General features: G+C 31.8%; 1 protein-coding gene across 4 annotated transcripts in view; it reads right to left on the reverse strand.

Moving 5' to 3' along the window:
- Mvl (solute carrier family member malvolio) overlaps positions 1–13,756 on the reverse strand; it is a 44,491-nt gene extending 30,735 nt beyond the window's left edge. The window contains exons 1-5 of one of the 4 annotated variants that reach the window (XM_017624078.1): positions 13,700–13,754; positions 13,058–13,259; positions 9,095–9,279; positions 8,796–8,960; positions 8,433–8,571 (exon numbers count right to left, since the gene is read on the reverse strand). In XM_017624078.1, coding sequence (XP_017479567.1) covers positions 8,433–8,571; positions 8,796–8,960; positions 9,095–9,279; positions 13,058–13,258 — 690 coding nt within the window. In that variant the 5' untranslated portion in view covers position 13,259; positions 13,700–13,754. Of the gene's footprint in view, positions 1–8,432; positions 8,572–8,795; positions 8,961–9,094; positions 9,280–13,057; positions 13,260–13,371; positions 13,390–13,699 lie in introns of those variants that run through there. The other 3 variants (XM_017624079.1, XM_017624076.1, XM_017624077.1) reach the window with 3 other exon arrangements.
- Positions 13,757–17,443: the final 3,687 nt, after the last annotated feature.

Consider the following 17,443-nt stretch of genomic DNA (forward strand, 5'->3'; position numbering starts at 1 on the left):
AATGTCCATGGATTTTATTTCGCTTATGAAAAGGTAATAATGTCAATTGACTTTATTTGGCACCAGGGTGGGAAATAAAGTCAATTGACCTTATTTCCATTGATCTTATTCTCTCATTTTTGCAAAAAAAAACCTTAACCCTTAACTATCAAGGGGTCTAAAGGGACCACTTTTTAATTTGTGATTTCATAAGAAAAGTTTGAATGCAGTTTTTTCTAAACATGTATTTCTATGAAGGAAAAAAATTACACTTATATAAATGGTCGCTGTGCCTGAGTGGTTAGAGGCACGTACTACCACTCCGTTGGATCTGGGCACGATGTCTGGTACGAGTGACATCTAAATTAGAAAAGACAACGGCAAACCTCCAAATGTATTACTGCCATGAAAAAGTTTCACTTAAAATCATTCGCCGTAGTAGGTTCCTCCATTACATTGACTATTGTTCCTCGTGGAAGCCATAGCATTTCTTACGATTGCGATGAAGCTTCGGTGGATTGTTGGGTGCTTAAATAAAAACTTAATGTTTTTTAGTCCCGGTCGGGGTCGCTAAGGCCGAGATATTTTGAAAATTTGTATTTATTACCCGATTTGGTTTAAATTTCGTAATTTGCTCACTTCACAAAATAATTTTCATTTATCAGAAAATACGAAAAACTGCAGTATTCCCCGCTTAAATAAATAATATATATAATATATATTTTTATAAATTTTAATTTTTTTCGATCGAAAATATTCGCTATAACGGAGACCGTTTTCAATCAATAGTGATCTAAAAATAGACCTAAAAATAACGGTTATGGGATCATCGAAACAACAAAAGTCAAAAATAACGGTCAAAACTTTATCGAAAAAATAAAAACCCAAAAACATGATTATTATTGCTGAAAATAAAAACAAAAATCCTAAAACAACGGTTAAATTTGATTGGAAAAATATAAATCTAATTTTAACAGTTAAATTATAATTTTTATTAAAATGGGACGTAACGGTTATCCCTGTTTTCTTTTAGCGAATAATATCAAAAATTTAAATTTTTAAATAACGTTATAAAGTAAACAATAATACATAATAATAATAGATTGGAGCTTACACATAAGTTAGTGTTTTGCCGAGCTTCTCCTCCAATTTGTGGCCTTGATGTTGTCAAACAAAGAGGAAGGACCTACAGTTTTACCCCTACTCCGGCGATTGTATTTTTTTGAGAAGCATGGGGGGTAGCTAGAAAAAAATGTTGGAACACCCTAATGTACTGAACTAGAACGACACATAAAACTTATATCCATAAAATATTTATTCTGATTACAATACCTTTTACTAGATGTATAATTTATATAAATCGGACATCTCACAAAACGATTTAGCTGTTTTTACAGGATGGCAATTTTTTTTTTACTTTCTTGAAATACACTAGTGAGTGTTCAAATGGCTTGGAGCAAATTGAACTTTTTTTTGGACAAGACATTGTAAAACGCTCTAATCTACACATTCAAGGAGATTGATTTACATATTTTTTCTGTCTACTGTTTGCTATTGATAAGAATGCGTGTATGCACAAACATACATATGTATGTATGTAAATGCTGGTGTTGTAAAAATATTTTATCATTTCTGCCAGGAAATTCATTTCACGAAAGTCAACGTTTTTATCTTGGGCATTGTAAATTAACTACTCCACCTATGTATGTATGCACATATGTATGGAAGTATGTATTTATGTACATAAATACATATGTATTTGCGAACTACACTGTCTAATGTCAAGATAAAAAATTAAAAACAAAGTAAGACTACAAATTTTAGAGTTGAAGATACTTTGCTTGATTGACATTGTAAATCTGAGCGGCATGCATAGGTGCACATCATCATAATTAATGCAAATAGACTATTTTAGATGTATCCTTGAAACTATTTGTTTTGATATTCAGTTAGTGTGCTCTCAAATACACCGCCATACTAGAATTCAGTTCGCTTCCCAATGTTAATTTAACTTTAACTTAAAGCTTTCTTTGGGCAATTTTGTGACCCAAATCGTTTTTTTTTTACTTCAAATTGCTTCTATACTACAAGTGTAATATTTTTCGGTGACAGGTAACAAGATCAACGGAAATAAGGTCAATTGACTATATTTCCCACCCTGATACGAAATAAAGTCAATTGACATTATTACCTTTTCAAAAGCGAAATAAAGTCAACAAAAATTTGGGTATAAAGCCATTGACGCTATTTCCTCATTCAAATGGAAATAACGTCAACAATGCTTAAAGTATGTCGATTTATAGAAAAAAATTTTGTTCTTACAATAAACATTGCCCCGTAAGTTTGTTTTTTAATAGATGATGGAAAAGAAACCAACCATTCTATAAGGAAACAATTATAGAAAAGAATTTTTTTAATAGTCTTATGCAAACTTTTTAAGCTTAAACTGTTTAGTCATCTGAGGTAATTTTTTCAAAAAATATTTAAAAAAACTGTTTTTATTAATAAAAAACTCAATTTTTGGAGGTAGTTTCAAATCCGTCCACCTAACGTAAATCTTAGTATTTTTGCGAAATATTTTGGCGGAAATCTTAAAATATAATAGATTTTATAATTCCAGTGAAAAATAGTACCGATTTTTTTTTGTATGGGGAGATGCAGTCTACTATACATAAGTTGACTATGATTACTCGGCCGTGCTATCATAGTAGCACAATGCCACTAAGTGCATTTTAAAATTTTCAGGCAATAGCCTCATGGGATTATCTATTATATTTTTTGTTGTTTGTGTGAAATATTTTATTTTTAACGGTATTTTTTTTTTAATCCAAATATGTTGAAATAAAAGTAAAAAAAAAAATTTGTCGGACTAAAATTGAGGCCGCTTTTCATATAACGGTAAATTTCAGAACTGCTTGAAACTTCAAAATTTCGAAATTTAAGGACTCTAATTTACTCAAAATTGATACGCCCCGGCTTACCATGTAGCGGTAGCTTTCGGAAAGGTGAAAATCATATATTAAATACTGGCGCCGGGTATTTAATGTTCGGTTCTGCCCGAACTTAGACATTCTTACTTGTTTATATCAGAATTTGATTCGATTCCTATGGAAAAATTTCATTAAATCTTCTTACCCTTTCAGTTACCCTAATTCTTATGTACTTCTCAATTTTAAAATTTCAAATACGAAAACAACTCAAATTAAACTAGTTCCAACAACAACTATACACAAATACGGAGATTTTTAAACCACGATTTTGGCCAATTTTGAAACTATAAAAACCTTCCTCATCTACAGAAAAATACCTTTCCAATGGTGTTCTTGGTTTTGAAATCGGTTTGGTACAATCGCCAAATGAAGGCGGACAAAATTTATAATTATAAAACGCAGCCAAATCGACCTATGAATAAGTTGGATATAGGACTTTTACTTTATTTTTTTCGCGGTAGACTTTTCGCTGGAATCGCCCATATTCACTTACAAGCCTTTCCAACACGAGGAGATATTAACTTTCATATAACGACATATATATGTACATATGTATATGTATGTACATATATATGTATGTATGTATGTATGCATTTAATACTTGACTTGCTTATTTGAATGCATGCATGTCAAATGGGGCGGCAACTGATAAGAATTTATATGGAGAAAAGTTCCCGTACATGTGGGAGGCTGATAGGAGATCTAATGAGTGAAAATTTATGAGTGTGAATTTGTAATAACTTACTCGGCGACATTTATAGTTTCTTGTTAAATTTGCACTGAAGAACAGGCATACTAAATTTAACATCGTTCCTGATATGTAAGGCAGTGTTTTTTACAGTTAGCTTCCAAAACTTTCCATTATCACCATCAAGAAAGTTTGACGAATACGTACATAAGTACTTTATAAAAACTCAAATATAATTAGCAGATAAACAGATAAAGACGTCACTTACGTTGAAAAAGTGGTAAATATAAAATATTGGAAGAACAAGTTTGAATTTAGGAAATTTTCAGAAAAGCATATCTTTGTTATAATAAAAACTGGCAAACATGAAGCAGAAATTTTTATTTCGAATAAAGTTGTTCTTTTAAAACATTTTTATTTAGACATGGGTCATTCCATGTAAAAGAGGACAACGACAAATCAAATAATAGTTATAAGGAACTTAGAAATTGTTTGGTATTTTTTGGAAGGCATTTTACATGTTAGTTATTTATCTATGTTAAAAGATATAATTCAGTGGTTTATACGTTTCGTCGACATAGTTATAATTCACAATTCATCACATTCTAGAGTCAAGTGTCCTAACAGTCACAATGGAATTGCCCACAAATTTTTTAAAAAGCTATGGATGTTAAGATCAGTTAGAAGTAAAAACAGAATACAAAACCCGACGCAATAAATTAGGGAAAAATATGAAATGCACACTACTCACAAAATCATGAACCGTATACCTATCGTAACTGCCAGCTGCGCTAGAAAAAAGTTTCGTATATATTTCATGTCAATAATGACACCGTACATGTTTTAATTAGTATGTACTTTCGGAAATCTTCAAGTTAGAATTATTATACAAATGCAAAAATTATGAAATAAAATTCTTATCAACATATTTGTACCAAAGTCTACATACATACATACATTTATTAACAGCCTATGAACATAAACCTTAGCTAAATTTTTTAAATAACTAAAATCATGTGTAGAAAACGGCAAAGTCGTTAAACCCCATACAAATACAATTAAACATAAAAAAATAAGCACATTTTTAGTTCACACCTACTTAGTACATATGAAAATACATACATACACACCCAGTGGGAAAATGTATTGTATGGTAATCGAAAAAATCATAAGTTAAACAGCCGTTTTCACATTCGAAAATGCATTAGTTTTCCCACAGCGATGTTCTAAGAAAAGTGGGGCTTTCAGTTTTGTAATACCAGTAATGCAGGAATGATGTTTGGATACACTAGAATACTGATTGCATATTAAATAGTAATAGAATCTAGAACTCATAAGAAATACATTAATTATTTATCAAGCATGTAATGCATTATGCACTACTTTTCCCACTGGGTATAATAATGTATGAAAGTGTGTATGAATGTATGTAAACAAAAACAAAGCCAAAATAGCTTGAAAAAACATTGGCAAAGCTGTGCAAACGGAAGTTATTATTAAAAGGGGTAATTTTTATATTGAGATCGTTTGAGCTGAGGAAAACGTGTTGATGGCGAGCTACATTCGAAGTAGTTACGGTCGCACGCGCCTCAATAGAAATTTGCATAATAAGTTGCATATAGACATGTATATATGTATGTTTGTGTGATTGTTTCTAAGTACGTGTTGTAGAATTATGGGAGTAAATACATATGTCTAAGCAGTTTGTTTTTTAGCGATACAGCAAAATTTTTTTTAAAAAATAAAATTAAATTTAATTAATTTAAATGAAAGTAAAATGAAACCAAATAAATTAACGTAATCCGTTTTGAAATATAATTTGTAAACAAACTTAGTCATCTCCTTAAATAATTGTTTGTTATAAACTGTTTAATTGAAATGAAACGAAATTATTTTTATTACTTGCATAACTACGTTAATACAAAAAGTATTCTTTGCTTATCTAAAAATATTCTTAAGCAGGATTGCCAACTACACTGCCCCGTCTTTTTGGTGTAGCATACAAATTCCAGACGTTTTGGGAGTGATACTGGAGCGAAAATAAATGTACAATTTTTTTTTTAATTTTTTCGATTAAACTTATTTTTTTTTCTTTTTTTTTTATAAATTTTTTTTTTTTAAATATTGTTTATTCCATGATACAAAAATTTAAAGGTAAACCCGCTAAGAGGCAGCCTGAAAATTTTTGAAGTTTGCCAATATAACAAAAATGTTTCAAAATTTTCAATCTCTCACTTAAATTCTAGCTTTCAGTCCCAAATAAAAAATAAAATTATATTTTCATCTATTTATTTTTTGTTTCACCTTTATTTAGCATTTGAGTTTGATTGATAATTAATAGAGGTATGCACTGCGACCAAGAGATCTATTGTGCCCTAAAACATTTGAGCATTTGAGTTGCTCTGGAAGTTTAAATTTTATAAAGTAGATAAACTTCATGGTTTAAATATTCTTTAATAAAAGCTGCGTAAATCCAAGTTTCAAACTCTGCGCATAATTAGGAAAAAATCAGTAAATTTTGGCAAACGTCTCAAGCCTTTTTATTCGATGTTGGTAAGATTTTGAAGTTATCAAAAATTATTTATTTTTTACAAATATTGTATTAATTTTTAACTTAATCGTTAATAAAATTAATTTTCATATGATATATATAGTACACTCCGCGGCAAAATTATAAGTGCACCACAAAATGACAAGTTTTAACAAATTTGGTTTTTGTTATTAAATTTTAACTATTTTTTTATAAAAATGTAGTTTATTTCTTAACAAAGACCGCGTTTTTTACCTTTGTGCCATATTTAACAAAAAATAATAATAAAAATTTTGGCAAAAATTTCATTTTTTTATTTCCATTTCTTAGAAATAGTCCGGGCTTATGAAAACTTATTAATTTTTTCCGATATTTGGGATATTCACACCTGCCTGTTTATCAAGTTATCTGGCCAAAAATTATTATTCTCTAGTGCATTGTTTTTGAAAACTGAGTTAAAAAGAAAAAATAAAACAAAATTTAATTATAAGGATATAGTGTGTTCTTTAACAAAAACCTTTTAAATGCAGCTTTCAAAATTTGTGCAATATTAAAAAAATTCAACCAGCTTTGGTACAAATTTCAAGTTTTTTAATTCGATTTCTTATGCTGGATTTCCACTAGGCATTAAATGGCAAAAATGACAAATGACAAAGTCAGGCATTTAAAAATAATGGTGTGATTACATTCAAAAATCTTTCATTAAGTTCATTTCCACATGGGATTTTTTTTTTTGATGGCGTTAATTTTGTGTCATTTCAATGCCTAGTGGAAATTCGGTATTAGAAAGATTTTGAGTATGCGATTTTGTAGCCCATTCACCAAAAAATTTACAGTTTTTCCACCAGAATTATAAAATTTATTATTTATTAAGACTTAAGCCAAATTATTTCGAAAAAGTATTAAGATTTACGTGAGCTGGACTAATTTGAAAATATCTACTCCAAAAATTTCATTTCAGACCTTCTAAGCTTAAACTCTTCTATCATATAAGTGATTTTTTGGAAAAAATATTATTCAAAACTAATTTTATTTATAAAAGAACTTATTCTTGAAAGAAATTTTCCATCCGGTTTAGATCACGTGCAACTTAATATTTTTTGAAATGTTTTGGCTGAGGTCTCAAATTATAATTTGAGTTATGATTCCGAAGGAAAAACAGTACCGATTTTTTTGTTTTTTTGGAGTCAAGCACCCTAACATATATAAGTATTTATTTTATGCTTACAAATATCATGGCTGAATTTCTTTATTCATTCTGAACGTTTGGAATAAACTTTTTTGTTTACTTATTCTTTAGAATGCTCCTGGTGATATGTTAACGTATATTTCAAACGCATTCTGTTTATTCCGACTGTGAAATGGGATTATCCGGAATGTATAAAGAAACGCAGCCCATATAAACTCGGTATAATGTTTTCGTGAACAATTATGAACAATTGTCGAAGAAGAAAACGAATGAAAATCTTGTTTTCAGCAAAATGATAAGATTCTCAATTCAAAACAGACATCGCAGATATTCTTCGAAGTCTTTTGTTTAATTAAAAATTTATCATTTTTGATATTATGCTCTAAAAATTTACACAGATCATATATGTTTTCCATCCTTGAAGCAATATCTTGCTCAAACTTATGCAAACAAGCTTAGAAAGAGAGTTAAAGTGCCTTTGAAGAACGTCTGCGATATGTTTCTAATTCCCGCAGGGTAACTTTCAGAATGTATGCCGAATTTCCGAAATAGTACTAATTTCAGAATAAACGTTTGAACAATTTTTGGGATTTTTGTGAGTTCTGTCCCATATTAACTCCTACACAGATTTTCGAGTCAAGAGAAGATTATGCTTCAACTGATTTAACAAGCCTAGGAAATGAACTGTTTCAAGGGGGTCGAACAAAAGAGTTAGAAGCTGTGGAAGAGGCGATTTGAGTGGCCATTTGAAGAAATTAAGGGTATCGTGCATGCGCGAAAATGATATCAGAACTATGTTTAGTTTAGTTTTTAGTCTAAAATTGGTGTAAACTTCAGAGGACCTCATGCAGAAGAAGTTTGGTGAGGAAATAGGTTGATCTCCGAAATAGTAGCTATAACTTCTACCCTTGCAAATTAGTCGTATGTCGTTTTTCCAATAAATAAAAAATCAAACAAAATGGACACAAGCTTAATGCAATTATCTAAAATATAAGTTAGTTTAATTAAACAGATTATTTATGTTAGATTCTATCGACTTACGGTTATTGCACTTACCTCATAACCAAAAGTAACCGCCATCACAGTGATCAGAAAACCGAAGAGAAATTCCAGTTTTCTTAAACCATATTTATCCAAAAATAAAAACGTAAACGTATCAACAATTGTTATTAACACTCCACCCCATAGCGGTACGCTGAATTGGAAGAAAGAAAAACGAAACATTGTATGTAAAAATACGAATCTATCCACTTATGTATGTACTTGCAATCAGTTGAGCTATGTGTATGGGGAATTTTCTACAGCACAAAGCGATTAAGACATTGTTTGTCATTTCAAAAACAAAGGAAATAATAAAGTGCTAAATATGTATAAATAAATATTTACAAATCGTACAATGCTTTTTGAACGGGTACTTACATTTTATTCGACAGCAGATATATGGCTATGGCTGTGCCAATCACTTCCTGCATATCCGAACCGATAATGGCTATTTCAATCATTATCCATAGTATAATACGGGGAAATTTCCTATACTGCCGATAGCACATCTCCGCCAAATGCAGACCCGTCACAACACCCAATCTATTTAGCAGTGCATGAAAAAGTATTAAAAATATATTAAATTAAGTTTATTAATAAAATACAAACAAATAAATCCTATACACTTTAGTAGTAATAAAATTAACATACTTTTTTATTTAATTTCGTTTACTTACCTCGCCGCTAAGCGCTGCATCAGCAAACCCAACACTGTAGCCCATAAAAGCACCCATAAGATTTTATATTTTGCTGCGGCGCCACTTTGTAAATCCGATTCTATGTTACCCGGATCGAGATAGGCTATAGACATGAGAAACCCAGGACCAGTGAATGCCCATAATTTGCGAAAACTGAAGCCAGCCTGTGTGTGCATGCAAAACGAAAAGTGATTGAAAATACGCAATGCATTAAAAAATTACATAAAATAATAATATGTACATATGTATATATGAGCCTTATGCATTTATATTGTATTGTATATACATACATACATATAGGGCGATTCAAGAGTGATGCAGATCTTTGACAGCAATTATTTGTGATATGTTAATGTTTATTTTCATCACACTGTTTAGGGGAGCGCGGACATCAATAAAAGAAGTGAGTCTCTACTCAATTTTATTATTCAAATAAGTCTAGAGGTAACAAACCGAGGTATTGAGCCAACATATGTTGGACCCACCTCAAAGAACGTTCTAGATATAACACTTTTAACAAATAAACTGATACGGGTAGATAATTGGACGTTTTTAGATTAACCATCATTCTGTGATCATAAATACATAGAATTTAATATTGCTTTTCCCCCAAATCCCAAAATAACAACCCCGAGGAAACCAAGAATTACAAACTGGGATCTCTATAGAAAGATTGATCTAAAAGAACTCAACACGCACGCAGAAATCGAAAAGAACGTGGTGTTAATCACTACGGCGCTCAGCAAAGCAAACAAAATTTCATGCCCTCCAGTGCGTACTATACGCAAATCCAAGCCCCTGTGGTTCAACCGGGAACTTCGACAGCACAGGCGCGAAGTACGTGAGCCCTTCAAGCTGTGTAAGGCAGCCGACAATGAGTTTTGATGGGAGGAGTACAAAGATCTCTTAAAAAGCTACAAAAAAGATCCAAGAAGCAATCGTGGAAGGACCATTCTAGGTAGTCTTCAAGCAAACAACGTAGAACCTGCTATTCTTCTATGGATAAAAAACCTTTTAGGCTGGAAGCGGCCATGTATGCATTTGTGCATATACAATTGTAAGTATTTCTCTACGTATAAAAATCTTTAGGCGGTATTGTTTGCATTGCAGTAATATCAATTAAATATAAATTGCATACAATCTTACGCCAGTACGTACTACGTGGTAGTGTGAGTCATATTCAGCCTGAAATGATATTTCAAATCTATAGATTTTCGTAAAACCCTTAATATGCTCAATTACTTTGTGGAAACTGTGTCAACCAATAAAAAAAAATTTAAATGTACATACATACAGAAATAAATGCACGTGCGGTATTGGCAATATTGTATGTGCATATGTATATGTATGTACTATGTATTTGCATAGATATCAATTCCCAATACACGTTGCTTTTCACTCTCAAGTTCAAGTTTTTGAACTTAACATGCGGACAAATTACATGCACCTCATTGTATCATATATGTATAAACAAACATACATGTAATACACCCCGTGTCATAATTATAAGCGCTCTACACATTGACAAGTTTTAACAACTTAATTTTTTGTTATTTATTTTTAGTTATTTTTTATAAAAATATAGTTTATTCTTTAACAAAGACCGAATAAATCAACGTTTCAATATTTGTGCAATATTAAGAAAAACAGCAAACTTTCGTAAAAATGTCGAGCTTTTTAATTAGGTTTCTTAGAAAGATTCTGAGCATGCAGTTTTGTAGCCCACTCAATTTTAATACAATAAAGTGCAATCAATTTTTACAAAAGTTTACTGAATTTTTCTAAATGTTACACATAGTTTGAAACTTGGATGTATTCGGTCTTTGTTAAAAAATAAACTATGTTTTTAATAAAAAATAACTAAAATTAAATAACAAACAGATAAATTGTTAAAACTTGTCAATATATGGTGTGGTTATAATTATGGCACGGGGTGTGGGTATACGAATGTAAGCATCACTTGACAGAATCATCGAATTGTTCTGCGGTTTCTATTTAACAATATTGGCTCCCCAACCACAAATGAAACACTGACGAATATTCGATATGGCATTGGACGGAATAAACACTTATTGGATAGAAATAGTAAACAAAAATTAAGACATTTTTATTTTCATAATTTATTTAGCTACTACGCAGCTAATATCGAAAGGCAGTAGTACTCAAGTGTCCGCATTCAGAGTAAACTCGTTCTTCTTCGTAACTGTCTAAGCGATTTTGACAGATTCCAATAAAGCTAGCCAACTGCTCAATCACTTGCCAAGTCCTTCGTCACTTCCCTTCTTCTCCCTATACTATCATCAGCGGGTTCGAGTTGAAAATTTTCAGAGCTGAAGCGTTTATGTCCATTTGTACGACATGACCGAGCCAGCACAGCCGCTCTATGGTAATTCGCTAGACTATGTCTATATTAGTGTAAAGCTCCTTCTAGTGTCAATGGTATTCGCCGTCGCCAACGCGCAAAGGCCCGTAAATCTCTTGCAGAATCTTTCTTTCGAACACTCCAAGGGCCAGTTTGAGCATAATGAGTGACTTTTAGAGTGTGCCTTTCGTACATCGAGAGAGGACTTTACTCCTTAATCCCATACTCAGTCCAAAGCAGCATTTGTTGGCAAGAGTGATTCTGCATTGAATTTCGATGCTGACATTATTATCGGTGTTAATACTGGTTCCCAAATAAACGAAGATTTATACCTTTTCGTAAATATAATTGACCAGGGGCACCGAAACTGTGCATGTATGCATTACTTCGGGTTTTTCATATGCATTATTTCGGTTTTCAACCGAAACTGTGCATGCATGCATTATTTCGGTNAACATGCGAAGTTTGCTGCGATGAAGGCAGTGGCAGTGAATTTAGAATCTGGGCTAAACTGAGCAGTACTGCCAGCTGTCACTGCTGTATTGTGAGTCGCTTCATTGGAAACCACACTTTCTAAAAAACAGCTGATTTCGAAAAACTTCTGCTGCCAGTGCCACTACGTTATTGTATTTCTGGCTTATTTAGCTAAATTTTCCAATTGCAGATGCTGTGCTGATAAAAAAAAATATGCATTTTCAAGAAGTTGTTTTTTTTAGCTGTCTTCTAATGAGAGCACATAAGCCTACCACATCTAGATTGATTCCTTTTATGCTTCAGAAAACTATAAAAGTTGTCCGATAACAGTTTTAGGTACGCACCAGCTACAGTATACTATAAAAACCGCGAGTGTCAGAATTTAAAAAAAGTAGCCACTTTGACTCTTCATAACTTCTTTTCTATTACAAGCACATACTTCTAACGGGCTAAATTCGATTCTCCTCTCCAAATACTACCAGTTAATTATGAACTCAAACATGAGCAATCAACGCACCAAATTTTGCAACATGAAACTAAAAATAAAAATGATAGGAGAGTTACTCTATTTAACCGACTTCCAAAAAAGAAGGAGGTTATCAGGTCGTCGGAATATTTTTTTTTTATGTATGTTTACGCATAACTTTGGACCACGTCAACCAATTGTTTTTGCATCGGAAAGGTAGTCTCTCATAGGTGGTCCCATACTAATCTGGTTAAGATCCGATCAGTGGATCATGAGATATATATATATTTTTTTTTATATGAGAACTGAAGTCGGCTTTTTTTGCTAAAAATTACTTGTATTTGTGAAAATTTTCCAATTTTATTTCTGAATTATATGCATATTTAGCCAAATATGCATATAATTCAGAAATAAAATTGGAAAATTTTCACAAATATATGTACGGAGGTCCTTTTTTTTGCCTTTACATAATCTACACAACATATGTAACCTGATTTTTGTTAATAAACTAGCGAAAATTATGTGTCCGAATAAAAACTGGCGAGTTATGCGAAAGTTCCAACTAATTGAAATTGCCCATATACACTTCGAAAAAAAAATATTCAAACTAGTTGTGGTTAAAAATGGACTCCATGCTTACCTCATCTACTTGTGGAATGAGCACCTTTTCATCACTGAAGTAGGCCTGTTTCGCTGCAGGTTTTAGATAAGTGCCCTCATTTGGTATAACGAAAGGTTGCGCGCGTCGCGTTGTGCTATTTTGCGGCGGTGTAGTAGATGAACTAGCCATAGGCTCACCGTTCTGATCATCATTTCTGGAAAATGTGCCATTTGAATCCATGCTAAATAGAAAAAATGCAATAATGTGTTCATTAGTCGTAATTACTGAATATTGAATTATGCATATGTAATAAATTGTTATTGAAATATGTACTACGATAAGTATGCACTGACGGCTGAGTGGAATATCGACCTATCTCGGTTCGAAAACGTCTCAGAAAACTTTTCAATAACGCCCTACCTCAGAATTTGGTTGAAAAACGTCCTAACTCGTCTGAAAATATATTGAAAATGTGTGTGTTAAGATTGTGCCTTTTTTAATCGGCAACTGAGATAGGACATTCTTCAATCAAATTCTGAGATAGGACATTATTCAAACAAATTCGGAAATGGGGCGTTCATGTAAAGTTTTCTGCAACAGGGCTTATATGTATGCATTTATGTATACACATATAGGCATACTTAAATAGGTAAATATATAAATATTATTTCGCAAACTTACATTGTTCGTCACTCAATATAATGTTCACAGATAAAATATAACCGAAAAATTACAAACTCCAGTCCAGCACAGCTCAAAGTACGCTTGCAAAAGTTATTATTTTTAGAATATGTGTATGAAATTATTTTCTTACATACAAACATATATATTTGCAAGTAAGTGCTTAATAAATCACTCTGAAAAAACAATCTCTTGCATCTACTGCCAATTAACTTAAATCATGTGAATACTTACATATATGCTTATACACATTAGAGTGCGCTGTCTAATAAATCGCGTTTTTTTTCATAGGTTGAGTAATTTTAAATTGATCAACTCAGAAATCTCGAAATTAATTTTATTTGTGATTTTATTCGCTGATCGTTTCATAAATAAAATTTATTTGTGATTTGCTCCGCTGAGCTAAGATAAGGTGAGTTGAATTGAATTGAACTGAGATGAGTTGAGTTCAGTTCAGGTGAGTTGAGTTATGGTGAGTTGAAGTGAAGTGAATTGAAGATAGGTGAGTTAAGGTGAAGCGAGGTGGGCAACTTTAAATGAAAACTTATCTTAATCTTCAGTTTTATCTTTATCTTCTTCTCTTAATCTATATCCCTCTCTATATTTCTATCTTTGTCTCTATCCATTTCTTTATTTTTATGTTTATCTTTTTTCTTTGTTTTTATTCTCAACCTTATATTTATCATTATCTTTATTAAATGTGCCTTTATCTTTGTCTTCGTCTATAACGTATGTTTACTTTCAAGAAAAGAGCGCAAACATTTTCCAGATCAAAAATAAACAAGATGTTTCAAAGAGAGACAAAACTTAAGGTGGAGGGAAATACATTATTCTATGGCACCTTAAAGAGTAAAATCGATTCAAATATGGCTGAGCTATTAAAGTTTATATTAAAACAGCATTTGAAGGCTGCCAACAATCACAACAAAAATGTTATTATTTGAATATGGCGAAAGATTTTATAGAAATGTTATCTCTGAAGTTTACATTCATCTATTATCTAATAGCTTTAATGGAAGAGGATTTCAATAAAACAAATTACCTAATTTTGTCATTTATAGGGAAGTAGCAACTTTTTTCGTGAGGCATCCTAATGTGCGTTGTTTATTGTAACTTTTTTGTTAAAGTATTTTTTTTTTAATTCTTGCCGGCAATATCTTTATTACGTTGCTTTATTACTCACACAATCTTTTGTTTTGTATTTGCTTTGCGTTGTAAGCTTTTTCATTTAATTGAAATAATTAGCGCAGCTCCCGCTTGAATTCAAGTTTACTTAAGAAGCGTCATTGCAGATTTTTTACTGTTAATTTTTTTTTAGCATGGGTGCCTAAATGACGTGTGTTATGAAAAGTGGACCTGCTAGGTGGCGCTGAAGGTAATGGTTGAAATTCATAAGGTCTATTCTTCTGATGATAACCAATGATTTTGCAAAAAAATGGGCCCAATAGATGGCGCTGCAGTCTAAATATTTAGAAACCTTATACTTCTGGGCTGCGTTGGCCCTACCTGTATGTTATACGAATTTACTTTTCAGATGGTTAAATGAAGGACGGGGTTAAGTATGCATACAAAGAGCGAAAAATTGTGTAAGCGCACCTTTGCCTCACGCCTTCACACACCCTAAATGCGATCTTGCAACTATCTTCGCTTGATGAAATTGCTCGGAGCGGTTGTCATTGCAGCCGTACGGCGCAATGTAAGTTAATGAACCTGAAAGCAAAGCCATGGAATCGAAAGAGGGTTGAAAGAAGTTCTGAACACATTGAAAACGACGAGCTACAGACCACAGCTTCCAATTTGTTATCTTCATTATCTAAACGCTTTGTCGATGGCGACATGATTTCTTTGAACTCGGCAGCGACATCATGAATTTGTATAAGTTTGACATAAAAGAAGAGGAATAACCTTATCTGTCGCCAGAAAAATAGAAATAAATCTAATCTGGCCACAACCACAGCCGTCGCGTAGCCCGGTCGTCGCCAAAATAATTATCTACATAAGAGTACGTGTTAAAATAATTTGACAGCTGTGGTTTGTAGCTCGTCGTTTTCATTGTGTTCGGGCTAAGATGTTGATAATCTTTTTGAATTTTTACTTCAAGTCAGTGGAAATTTATGCGAAATTCGGATGCTAAACAGGTAAACTGATCGATACGACGATAAATTTACTGCAATGACACCTGGGAGTTCAAAAACAATAAAAGTCATTAACTCTTTAGCCGATGTAGTAGACGAGAATATCAGAACGCTTTCGGTGACTTAAGACTGACCTATTCCTTGCTTTATTTTATTTGGATTTGATAAATAAATGACACCCTTAACTTTAATATTAACTTTTAGAAAAAAGTCACAAAAATAAAAAAATAAAAAATTAAAAAAATAAATTTTACCTCTTAATAAATCAAAGTATACATACAATTAAAAGGGCTATTATTTTATATGTATGTAAATATGGTTTTGAAAGGGTTATAAATACATACATATGTATGTATGTTCTAGGGATGCCAATCCCTTGCTTGCATTAATCCCGAGATCGCGAAAAATTTTGAAATATTGAATTGGTAGTAAGAACTTGTTTAAGATTATGATTTTAGTAAAATGCCGGTTTGACTACAATTAACAAAAAGCTTGAAACTGTACTTTTAAATTGTAGCCTGGGCCTTTTTTGAAAATATTTAATGAATGTACATACGTATAGCGTCGCTAATATAAATTAAACAGAAAGTGTTAAGGAAAAGTTACATAATTTTTTAAACCAATGTACTCCAACTTTCTCAAATCGAAAAACTTATAATTTATTCGACGTGCTGGTAAAAGAAGTTCAAATATTTTGAAATGGCGGAGATAGGAGTCATTAACTTCAAGTGGCTTATGAAAAATTTTTTTCGTCAACAGGGTTTTGTATGTAATTACTTCAGGTCAAGATTAGAAGACTCTGCTGTGAATGCTTTGCTGCTCTTGCGTACACATTTTAAGTGCAATAATAAACCAGCAGGGTGTGTTCTGTTAACCATACCCACCTACCAACATGTATTTCAACCGAATCTGAGGTCCGTTTGACTCGTACACCATTCAAATGTTGAGTAAATTGCGAAAAAATTTAAAAAAAAAATCGATATTTCTTTATGGAGTAGAGTAAAAATGTTTTTGTATTTTCATTCATTACTATTTGTTTCTAAATTTTATATCTGAATTTTTAGAAAAATTTTGGGTAGGCCGAAAATCCGCTTTTTAATGCTTCTATTTCTAATAGCAAAAATTTGGTTCATTATGTTCTGAAAAAAAAATCCGTGCGCAAGATGAAAAATGTTGGTCAATATCTTGGCATCCCCTGTATGTATATATGAATATGAAACCTTTTCTGGCAACCCCATTGGCATTTTTCGAAAAAACATTGTATTGTTGTGTTTCGCTCTTTCTAGAATTAAGGCTATACAATTTAAAATATCTCAGTCGATTGCTGTCATAGTTTCTAAACGTAGAATAATTCATTATAATATAAGTCAATTATAAACAAACAACTGCTTTCGAATCGGATAATCTTTTTTATGATTATATGCCCAATATTATAATCTCTAAAGAGCTTTCGCTTATATGTAGCCAACAGGGATAAAATTATAAAAATAACTACATGTTAAATATATATATGAAACTCATACTGGTACATATCGCGTATTTACTGAAAGACTGTCATAACTCAAAAAATAAATTAAAAATTATGCTTCATATTGTGGAAAATTTTGTC

The sequence above is a fragment of the Rhagoletis zephyria genome, unplaced genomic scaffold (assembly GCF_001687245.7).
Source record: "Rhagoletis zephyria isolate East Lansing unplaced genomic scaffold, Rhagoletis_zephyria_1.1 Rzeph_scaffold_03490, whole genome shotgun sequence".
In the NCBI taxonomy this organism is placed as follows: domain Eukaryota; kingdom Metazoa; phylum Arthropoda; class Insecta; order Diptera; family Tephritidae; genus Rhagoletis; species Rhagoletis zephyria.